This window comes from Helianthus annuus, chromosome 8, assembly GCF_002127325.2.
Source record: "Helianthus annuus cultivar XRQ/B chromosome 8, HanXRQr2.0-SUNRISE, whole genome shotgun sequence".
Lineage (NCBI taxonomy): Eukaryota > Viridiplantae > Streptophyta > Magnoliopsida > Asterales > Asteraceae > Helianthus > Helianthus annuus.
Window position 1 is genome coordinate 97,195,664 of NC_035440.2, and position 11,833 is coordinate 97,207,496.

General features: G+C 39.0%; 1 protein-coding gene across 1 annotated transcript; it reads right to left on the reverse strand.

Moving 5' to 3' along the window:
• Nucleotides 1–1,552: 1,552 nt before the first annotated feature.
• On the reverse strand, nt 1,553–3,828 carry LOC110873508 (FK506-binding protein 2). The gene is made up of 6 exons (XM_022122447.2): nt 3,678–3,828; nt 3,504–3,553; nt 2,296–2,358; nt 2,120–2,210; nt 1,921–2,025; nt 1,553–1,803 (listed from the first exon to the last, which is right to left on the reverse strand). The coding sequence occupies exons 1-6, from the start codon at nt 3,736–3,738 to the stop codon at nt 1,715–1,717; spliced, it is 459 nt and encodes a 152-aa protein (XP_021978139.1). The 5' UTR covers nt 3,739–3,828; the 3' UTR covers nt 1,553–1,714.
• Between the last annotated feature and the right edge of the window lie 8,005 nt (nt 3,829–11,833).

Consider the following 11,833-nt stretch of genomic DNA (forward strand, 5'->3'; position numbering starts at 1 on the left):
TCAGGCATGTCGGTTGTGGAGGTGAGGCCACGTCAGTCTGTCGCTTACGTAGACCTGACAGGCGGCTGTCATTGGTGCTACTTGCACTGTGGTGTCAGTCCCACTTGTTGAGCGTACAGGATGCGGTGCGAGCCGCATCGCTGCCTGCAGTAACATCTGATGTTACTGCGTCCCTTGCTTGTGATCAAGAAATACGCGAGACGCGGTGCCAGCCGCGTCGTCGCCTGTAGTGACTGTTGCTGTTGTCCAGCTTCCTTGTATTGATAGAAGTGTTCACTGGACGCGGTGCCAGGCCGCATCGCTGTGAATACTTCCGTTTTCATACACCAGATGTGATGCTATGCCGCACCACTCTACCGTTCTAATATTCCAAGTAAGTCTTCCTCTATCACTGGACAGATTGGATTCAACCACTGTGTCGATGCGTTCCCGTATGGACATAAGTAGGTTGTTAGCTAATGGAGGTTTTGATAAGGGTAATGGTCACTCGCGGTCGATGCTGACGCGGGATCTGGGACCATACCCCTTCATACGCCTTACGTGTTTGTAACGAGGTTGGAGTGTGTCTCGAATCATTTTTGTCAAGCAAGGGTTGTGAAAGTGGGAGAATAGCAAACCTTCATGAAGCATGGACTACGCCATTCGGTCTTGAATCTTGTTAAAGTCGTAAAGAAAAATCCTACTTTGATTATCAATCAAAGTTTGACCACTTTCCACTAGATTATTTTATATCGTCTTGTAATATTTCGTCATATGATTTCTCAAGGTGGAGTTTGTGTTTGGTTGGAGAAAAGAACTACACCCTCTATGTGCACTTCCATTCGACATAAGTCGAACCACCCTTCTTCACCGAAAATTTCTTTGTTTCGACTCGTCTAGAGAATTTGAACAATTGGTTCGTGTGACAAACCGGCAACGGATGGTTGTGATGAAGCCATAAAGTGAAGTAGCAAACAAGCAAAGCGGACAAAAAAAAAACGAATGTATACAAGACTGGGTTTTGCTTTTCGGGTTTGTTTATGAGTTTTCGAGTATTGTGATCAACCCAAAACATCAAAAACCTATTTAAACTAACCTAGGTTCACAAAATGGTCGATTTTGGTGAAAAAAAGGTAACCTACTACAGCTCTTTGCAATGGTAATTTTTTTAAATGTTAAATACGATTATTTCCAACCCGGTTCGGGATCGGTATGCGCAAAAATCGGTTCAAGATGGTGTGCGCAAATACTGGTTCGGTTCGGGTTGTTCTGCCAGGGAGGGAAACCGGTGCCAAATTGCCGGGTTGAAATACGAATTGACCCGGTTCCGCATATATTGCGAACCGGTTCGGGTCGGGTTCACCACCAAAGGCACCAAAGGTAGGGTCTGAGGAGGGTAAGATGTAGACAGCCTTACCTAACTCGGTAAATCCCACTAATAGCAAAGCTAAGGTAGGGTCTGAGGAGGGTAAGATGTAGACAGCCTTACCTCTACCCCGTAGGAATAGAGAGGTTGCTTCCAGACTATAGTGATAGTTCTGATATTAGTAAATTCGCATGAAGAGAGACAACATGTTAAAACTCTCTAATGATTTGAAAAAAGCATTTAGTCCCCGAAGATATTAGGAATATTCAGGTGGAGTTCAAGATACAAAAAAGAAATATATCAAATCTATAATACTCTTCTAATACCGGTTAACCAGCATAACAAATGTTATGATGAGGTTTCTTCATATCACAGCTCGCTGTTAGCGATCTCTTCTGCACCTGTTCCTTTACCGTTGACTGCAACAAGCTCTGTATCGAATATAAGTGTAGCCCCACCTGTAATAACAAACACAGTTAGTACACGTACAAGTTCAAAGATAGCTTAGTTTAAAAAAGTTACGTACCGTTTGCATAACAAAAACAGTGAAAGCACAAAAAAGAAGCAAAGATTACCTGGGATAGTAGGCGGTGAACCCTGTTCTCCATAACCCATCTTTGCAGGTATCTTCAACTTACGTTTCTCCCCAACACACATTCCCAATAGTCCCTGATCCCAACCTGAAACATTTATTCCATTAAACCACAGTTATAAATAGATAGACCTTAAGATTATGGTTTACAGAGAACAAATTAAAGGCAGATGGTTTCATACCTTTTATCACCTGGCCACTACCAAGCTCGAATTCAATTGGGTCACCCCTCTCAAAGCTGGAATCGAAAACGGTTCCATCAGTAAGTTTTCCCTGCAAAACAGGTGACAACAAAACTGTTTTCAGCCAAAAAGTGAAAAACACATCACATCAAAAAGGGGATGAGATGTCTTCTTACCCGGTAATGAACTTTAATCCTATCACCTTTATGTGCTTGAATTTCACAAGATGCTGGTTTGTGCTGCAACAACAGAAGGGAGGTTTTAAACAGTCAGTACTATCCATGTACGGTCGATCACACAACTTACACAAGCACGTTAAAGTTCATAATACAACAAGCAGGAACAATAATATAGAAAATTATCAACAGCCTGACATGAAAATCAATGTTAATCAAAACAAATCAACCCTCACTGAAAAAGAACATTAACTTTTTTACCAGTTAACTCACGCAGTCACACAATCTCTAATCCTATTCCTAAGTCTACACCTTTTACCTTTATCCACAACACGACTTGAACCCTCAACCTCATGGGGACAGACACCTTTCCTTCACACCTTCATACCGCCAGGTAGAGGTGTACAAAAAAACCAGTTTTAGAACCGTAACCGGAAAAAAAAAACCGAAACCGTTTTTTTAACCGGTTTTTCTAAAACCGGCTTTAGAACCGATCCGAACCGGCGGTTTGTGACCGGTTACTATTCTTGATCTGAAACACCGGTTAATAACCGAAACCGATTTTAAACAACCAGTTAAAAACCGATCCCAACCGGTTACACCGGTTACTGTTTTGGACTTGAAAAACCGGTTAGTAACCGAAACCGGTTATTAAAAAAACCGGTTTTTGTTTTGGATGAAAAAAAACCGGTTCGGTTAAAAACCGGACCGGTTTTAAAAAAAAAACCGATTTGTACACCTCTACCGCCAGGCTACAAGCCCTTTGGTAGAAAACATTAAACGACCCTAAAACTACGCAAGTAAAGGCGCCAAAAGCACATTGACCGCAGGAAGACACAAAGGCACACCGAACCGAGAAAAAAAGGCCAGAACCAGCAAAAAACCGGCCAAAAGTAGTTTCAAACAGTCTGAACCAGCCTAACTTGATCCTTTTAACTACCTAGCCTAAAACACAGATCCTTCTAGGCTTATAAACAGTCAGAATAACAAGCACCACTAACTTAACTCCAATCCAGATTCCAAAATCTAAAAAAACATAAAAATCTAACCTCTTCTATAAAAAAAATTAGGAAAACAGAAGCTCATGTGAGATCATAAATTATCATAACTAGAGATCAAACAACAACAAATTATGCGCAACTGTTAACTTTCCTACTTATGAATTACAGTAATAATAACAATAAGCCATAAACACATCTACATTTTACCTTAACGCCGATCTGTAACTCCGTCACATCACCAGATTTCTTCGCTGAAACTGTTGAATTTCACAAATAAGATCGAATAGTCAATTACACAATCTAATCATAACAATAGTTGCTAACTTGCTAGTGATTAAAATTTTGAAAATACATAAGTTGAATCATTTGATAATATCTTACCGATTGTGGCGGCAATTAGCAGAATCAACAGAGAGTATCCTTTCATTGCAGAGTTCGCCATTTTCTGCACGCTCGAGTTTGTGAGATCACTGACTCAGTGACTCGCCTTATAGGTTTTGTTGAGAAGAAGCCCGATGACGAGGTTCATCCAATCAGATGACGCCACGTCATATAGATGAACTAATTGTTGGCTGAATTTCACCTTGTATTTCAGATGTATAACAACTTTAGTCCTTCGACTTTTACGTATCATGTTAAAACTTTAGTCCAATGCATATTTTCTTTTTAAAAAACCTCTTAAGTACGTATTTATTATTCAATATCTAAATTACCAACTACTTTATGCATATGGAACTTGTACATATAGCTTTGGGAGTTTTCTAAAAAAAAAATAGAATTTTTCCTTTTTAACCCTAAGGTTTTAATCTTTGATAATGTACCCTAAAATTTTAATATTTGACAATTTAATCTTAAAGTTTTAATCTTTGTTTCCTTTTTAACCCTAAACTTTTAACCTTTGACAATTTAAATTTAAAGTTTCACTTCTAATTCAAAAGTTTCTATCTTTTGCGATTTAACCACTTTGATTTTTTTTACTTATGTGTTGTAAACTTGTAATCTTGGCTTTGGGGGTTTCTCAAAGAAAAAATGATTATGATATAGTTGTTGTAACCTTGGCTTTGGGGTTTTTTTTTTAACAAATTGATTTTTGTACTTTTCATCCAAAAGTATTTTATAAATTACTTTTAATCCAAAACTATTTGTTTTTTTTTACTTTTAACACAATTTTTTTTTTACCTTTTGCAATCTATTCTCACAACTTTTTTAACTTTCAACTTTGGTCCTTTATAGTTTCATTTTCCGCAAATTTTTCGCTTTATACTTCGTTCTAAATTTTATGACTTAACACATCGCAACGTGCGTCTTTGGTTTAACGTTTTTACGTTTCCTTTTAAATTCTGCGAGTTAACATGACGCAACGTGCTTGTGTGGGTGAACGTTTTTACATCGTCTATTTTTTCCCCGTTTGACAGTTTCAACATAACGTGCGCGTCCTAAATTAACTTAGTTATAACTTAAGAATCCCCGCCGCATGCGGCGGGTCGTAATTCTAGTTTAACTTAAAATTAAATTTGTATATATCCTTTTTCTTAACTAAATAAATTACAAATTTATTTATTTTGATTTATTTCGTTAATAACAAGTTATATAATAACTTTTTTTTACCCTTATGGTTAGGGCTGTAAACAAACCGAACGTTCAGTGAACAATTCGTGAACCGTTCGGCGGGAAGTTCGTTTATGTTCGTTTATGTTCGTTCATTTAATATACGAACGAACATGAACAAGAAATTTCGTTCGATTAGTTAAATGAACGAACATGAACAGAGGTCTCGTTCGTTCAATTGTGTTCGTGAACGTTCGGTAAGGTGTTCGTGAACTTTCGTTCATTTTATATGCGTTCGATTATATTCGTATGTTTGTGTTTTAATTAAAGATTTTTGTACTTTCATATATTTTATCTATACTTTTTATATTATTAAACTTTTGTTTATTTTATTACCATAACAATTAAACTAGGAAACCTTAGTTTACTTTGTTTATGTACCATTTCCTTTTCCTTTCTCGTTATTTACATCGACGAATACGATCGGCCTCCATTCTACAATAAGGGATTCAAGTTCCAGTGCTACTCTATGGGCCATCTTTATCCTTCGTCGCGTTGGTCAAATTTATTTGTGTTCGTGAACACTCTCATTTCCTTAATGAACGAACACGAACATAAAATCTCGTTCGGTAAGTGTTCATGAACCGTTCATGAACACATTTATATCCTTAACGAACGAATACGAACAAGGCCTTGTTCGTGTTCGTTCGGTTCGTTTACAGCCCTACTTATGGTTACTGGAACTTTAACCACAGGGGCCAAAAACGTAATTTACTCAAAAAAATTATATGATTATTCATTTTTACTAGTTTATGTGGCTTTCTCATAGTTCTTTTTACATTTTGCTTGTTAGTTTTCTTTGTTGTTTTTTTGTATCATCTAATTCAGTAAAATAAACCGCTAAAGTACGTAGATGCATGTTTTCCATATCTGTCACACCCCCAAAAATCCACCTGCGGAATATCACCGCTTGGGAGCGTGACTGACCAAGATCAAGCCACCAATCATATCGAACATAGCGTTTAATATTAAAAGTAGTTAATGTAATTCATCACGACATGATTGATGTTCAACAAAACGTAAATTAGGTAGCGGAAGCATAATATGAAAACCCAAAGTAATGTTCAAGTGTTTAAACGTTCAACGCGGCATTCACGAATCTTTGCCCACAACGACCTGCTCCTCCCTGTGCAAGCTCCATAAGTACCTAAGGTCCTGCAAGGCATGCAGCAGAGAGTCAACAACTAGTTGAGCGAGTTCACAGTAAACAATTCAGTAAAAGTAATAGTAAAGTAAGCCTTGTGTTCGTTCGTTAAGTCATGTATCGTATTAGTTCGTATCGCGGCCCTCTAGGCATGTGTGCGATGACTAGGGAAAGTTCCCAAGTATTCTAGACTAGGTATGTTTGTATCGCGGCCACCCTGGCATGTATGCGAAGTTTAGAGTATAGTTCGCGGCCTTCCTAGGCATGTGTGCGAAGATTAGTCATAATATCGCGGCCAACCCCTGGCGTGTGTGCGAAGATCCGTTCTATAAGCATCACCAGTCTAGTCGTATCATATCAATAACCCCTCCTCACCCGAGGACCATATAATTAGTTTCCATAAGCTAGATAAGTACAAGTAATAATCCAAACCCATTCCCACCCTGGGAACCCCATGCCTTGGCTGTGTGAACTCACCTTAGGGTGCACTGCGACAAGTAACCAAGTATAGAAGCTTCCGGTTTCGGTAAACCCTGATATAGATATTATCTCACTATTAAACATCTAACAAGGGGGTCGTTGTACGGTTTCAAGTTATCGTCGCCTCAATTTATAACTACTATTATAAATCTCTTTTTTTTTTAAACAAACTCATATTCATACATATAACTACTGTTCAAGAAAGAAAAGAAAGATATACATATATACTCTACGTGCACACTAAATAACCACATCACAAGATTCTAACCAAGCAATACAAACCTTCTAATCCATCGTTCATATAGAATAACACGGTTTCGTACTTCTTCCATGTGTATACATTATGCTATTTAAATAAATATATATCTATCCCCATCACATGTGATGCATGTATTAGTCACTACCAAACATACGCAAGTACATATATATTATTAGGTACACAAAATTCCATGTACCATGAAATCGAACCCGAGTACGTCCTACTTACACGACCTGAACTCGTATAATGTTACATAAAACAATCATGACTACACACCATCCATCGCACACATAATGGTTTGCACATCATTCACATATCCACATATATATAACAGTTTCCCCACACACATAGCATATACTCATGTCCACCCTAACCCACAACTTAATATGCAAGTTTCATATACATCTATATATATATCAACTGAGGTCGAACCAGAACTTGTATAGCTACACTACATAGTCTTTACGTTTTTCTTAGATTCATATACTTGTACCCGATCACGCATACATATATTACATGGTTTCATATACGGGTTTTCATGTCCTTACAACGAAATCGAACCGATATTCCTATACATACAATCCAATCCAATACTTGCATTCCACAATCAAGATTAAACATCCATTACCAACATAAAATCCTACTTGCTGTTTCCATACACTCATGCGTACATCCTAGATCATTCGATAAGCTTTCATGTGCAAACACAATCACCAATCATCCATGCATAAATATTCACATATAATTTATTCTATGCTATCATATTACACCTAATATTCACAACAGTTCCTAAAAATCATATTTTCATATAAATATCTTAGTCAATGACGAACCGAAACCGAACCTAGACAACGTGAACTTAATTAAAAACAGCGGGGTGAGTAGTACTAACCGATAGCGTATCGACCTCGGGACGTGACTTCCGTCAATCGTAACGAAGAGAGAAAAGAGGAGCAGAGATGTCGCAGGTTTGCTGCGGTTATGGTGGAGTTTGGAGTCGTGAGGAGAACGATTAAAACAATACGTATTACGTTATATAATTGTTTGGGAAGTTTGGGCCGCAAGTTTAGGAGTTCAGTTTTGAGGAATCATAGCAAAACAACATGTATGCTCACATCGATTAAACGCACGAGAGTTAGGATATTTTGTTTAACAGAACGAAGTTGGGCTGCACCTACTCGAGGGTGCTGTTTGGGCCGAAACTAGTGGAACAGCAACATTTCTATTTTTTTTTTGTTGAACTTGGTATACGTACATATCATCTAATAGTTTGGCGGTGTGGCCGAAGGGTAGTGTTGGGCCTGGGGTCATAAGTTCGTTGGACTGGGGTTGACCAAAAGAAAAAAAGCAGAATAAAGGAAAGTGTTATATTAGTATACTTGTTTGATGTAATTTATTTTACTACCATTACTATTATTATTATAATTATTATTTTTTTTTCAACTAACATAAGAATTAAGAATGTATTAAGCATAACTAATCTAATATATGTATATTAGTCAAGTTTTTGGTTCAGCCCTGTACGTTTCCAGTTATGCGAGTGGGTCGAATCGACGTGTACTTAGTTTAAACACTTTAGGTTGGTTCAACATGATACGGAAAGAATAATCATTTCATCAAATAGTAACACGTAGGATTTAATTTATAAAAGCGAAACGAACAGGTTTTTAGCTCAAAGTTACGGGTTGTCACATCATCCCCAACTTGAAAGAAATTTCGTCCCGAAATTTAGCACGTAGTTACTGAGGAAGCTAGTTAGGTTGCGTGGTTTCTTGGTTTTTCCTGGGGTATCACATCATCCCCCCCGTTGATTAGGAATTTCGTCCCGAAATTCCACTGTAGCTTCAGTAGTAGACTTACGTTCCTTGCACAACTGGGGATACTTGCGTTTCCTTTGATTTACTTGTTACCAGGTGAACTCTGGGCCACGACGGGAGTCCCAACGAACTCAAACAAGAGGCATTGCATCAACCAATAGGCACCGGGTAGTACAAAGGCTAGCGAGAGGTTTACCATAATTAAGGTAACTGTCGTAGAGTCAAAGATGTGACTTTTGTGGTGCAAGGGGATAAAGAGGTAAAGTGACGACTCAGTACAAGAAATATCCTTTAAACAATAGAATAAGAAAACCCGTTCAAATTAAACCATATAAGTCACTACATCGAATATTCGCAAAAGTTTTAATCACCATGATTGTTTACACGAAAACAACTGAAAGAAAAATAACTAGATAAACGAGTGAAAGACGAGTCAGTCGTCCACGTCTCCATCCCCGAGGTCACTACCATCATCATCGTCTCCGTCATTATCCGAGACCTCCTCTGGCTCTTCTTCCTCCTCTTCCGGCTCTTCCTCCTCCTCTTCGGGCTCTTCATCAGACTCTTCCGCCTCTGGTTCGGGAGGTGCCGGGACTGGAGCTGGCTCGGGTTCAGGTGCGAAGCGGGCTTCCTCCAACTGATGGACCCTCCAATCCATCATACCTATCCTTTCGGCATGCGAGTTAAGCCTTTCATGATCCACTCGAGCGTCTCTCAGTATCAGACCTTGTACCTCGCGCCCTTTTAGGGCTTCTGCCTTCAAGTCAGTAGTTCTCCTATTAAGTTCCTGTATCTGCTTCTCCTGAGCTTCCACTCGCCCTCCTAGGGTATCAACCTTTTTTTAGTAATTTCTGATTTTGCTCCATTAGGACTTGGTTTTGTCCTATTAGAATCTGGTTATAATCTCGGAGGGCCTTACTCACAGCCGACTCGGCCTGGGCGCTGAGGGAGTTAACTGGTAGTGCATGCGTAGGTCGGGAGGACGACTCCCCGCCCTGCGCGAGTCTCTTCCTATAAGCCGCACGCGTCTCCACCTGACGCGAGGGTGAGTGAGTAGCAGCGGGTGCCTTCCCTGGCGCTCGGGATTGGTCGAAAGATGCAGACGGTGCAGACATGCCTGTTGAGTTGATGACGTAACACAAGTTAAACGAAAGAATGCACACTCACAACGTATCAAAAGAGGGTATTGACGCAGAAAGGGAAGAAAAGAATGACAGAAAAGGGTAAGCACACAAGTTTTCAATCAACAGTCGCTACGTTTATCTAAGCATAACATGGGCAAAATTCTACGTAACTAGCAAGTAGGCAATAAACATAAACCTTATTACCAAGGATGTCGAGTCTTGCACGTGGAGCGAAGCGTCGTTGTGGATCGTTGAGAGCACTGTTCTGGTTATAGTCCGGTTTTAATAAAATCGTTTTTTCCCATATTAAAACCAAGTTCTCTATAACCAATGGCTCTGATACCAATCTGTCACACCCCCAAAAATCCACCTGCGGAATATCACCGCTTGGGAGCGTGACTGACCAGGATCAAGCCACCAATCATATCGAACATAGCGTTTAATATTAAAAGTAGTTAATGTAATTCATCACGACATGATTGATGTTCAACAAAACGTAAATTAGGTAGCGGAAGCATAATATGAAAACCCAAAGTAATGTTCAAGTGTTTAAACGTTCAACGCGGCATTCACGAATCTTTGCCCACAACGACCTGCTCCTCCCTGTGCAAGCTCCATAAGTACCTAAGGTCCTGCAAGGCATGCAGCAGAGAGTCAACAACTAGTTGAGCGAGTTCACAGTAAACAATTCAGTAAAAGTAATAGTAAAGTAAGCCTTGTGTTCGTTCGTTAAGTCATGTATCGTATTAGTTCGTATCGCGGCCCTCTAGGCATGTGTGCGATGACTAGGGAAAGTTCCCAAGTATTCTAGACTAGGTATGTTTGTATCGCGGCCACCCTGGCATGTATGCGAAGTTTAGAGTATAGTTCGCGGCCTTCCTAGGCATGTGTGCGAAGATTAGTCATAATATCGCGGCCAACCCCTGGCGTGTGTGCGAAGATCCGTTCTATAAGCATCACCAGTCTAGTCGTATCATATCAATAACCCCTCCTCACCCGAGGACCATATAATTAGTTTACATAAGCTAGATAAGTACAAGTAATAATCCAAACCCATTCCCACCCTGGGAACCCCATGCCTTGGCTGTGTGAACTCACCTTAGGGTGCACTGCGACAAGTAACCAAGTATAGAAGCTTCCGGTTTCGGTAAACCCTGATATAGATATTATCTCACTATTAAACATCTAACAAGGGGGTCGTTGTACGGTTTCAAGTTATCGTCGCCTCAATTTATAACTACTATTATAAATCTCTTTTTTTTTTTAAAACAAACTCATATTCATACATATAACTACTGTTCAAGAAAGAAAAGAAAGATATACATATATACTCTACGTGCACACTAAATAACCACATCACAAGATTCTAACCAAGCAATACAAACCTTCTAATCCATCGTTCATATAGAATAACACGGTTTCGTACTTCTTCCATGTGTATACATTATGCTATTTAAATAAATATATATCTATCCCCATCACATGTGATGCATGTATTAGTCACTACCAAACATACGCAAGTACATATATATTATTAGGTACACAAAATTCCATGTACCATGAAATCGAACCCGAGTACGTCCTACTTACACGACCTGAACTCGTATAATGTTACATAAAACAATCATGACTACACACCATCCATCGCACACATAATGGTTTGCACATCATTCACATATCCACATATATATAACAGTTTCCCCACACACATAGCATATACTCATGTCCACCCTAACCCACAACTTAATATGCAAGTTTCATATACATCTATATATATATCAACTGAGGTCGAACCAGAACTTGTATAGCTACACTACATAGTCTTTACGTTTTTCTTAGATTCATATACTTGTACCCGATCATGCATACATATATTACATGGTTTCATATACGGGTTTTCATGTCCTTACAACGAAATCGAACCGATATTCCTATACATACAATCCAATCCAATACTTGCATTCCACAATCAAGATTAAACATCCATTACCAACATAAAATCCTACTTGCTGTTTCCATACACTCATGCGTACATCCTAGATCATTCGATAAGCTTTCATGTGCAAACACAATCACCAATCATCCATGCATAAATATTCACATAT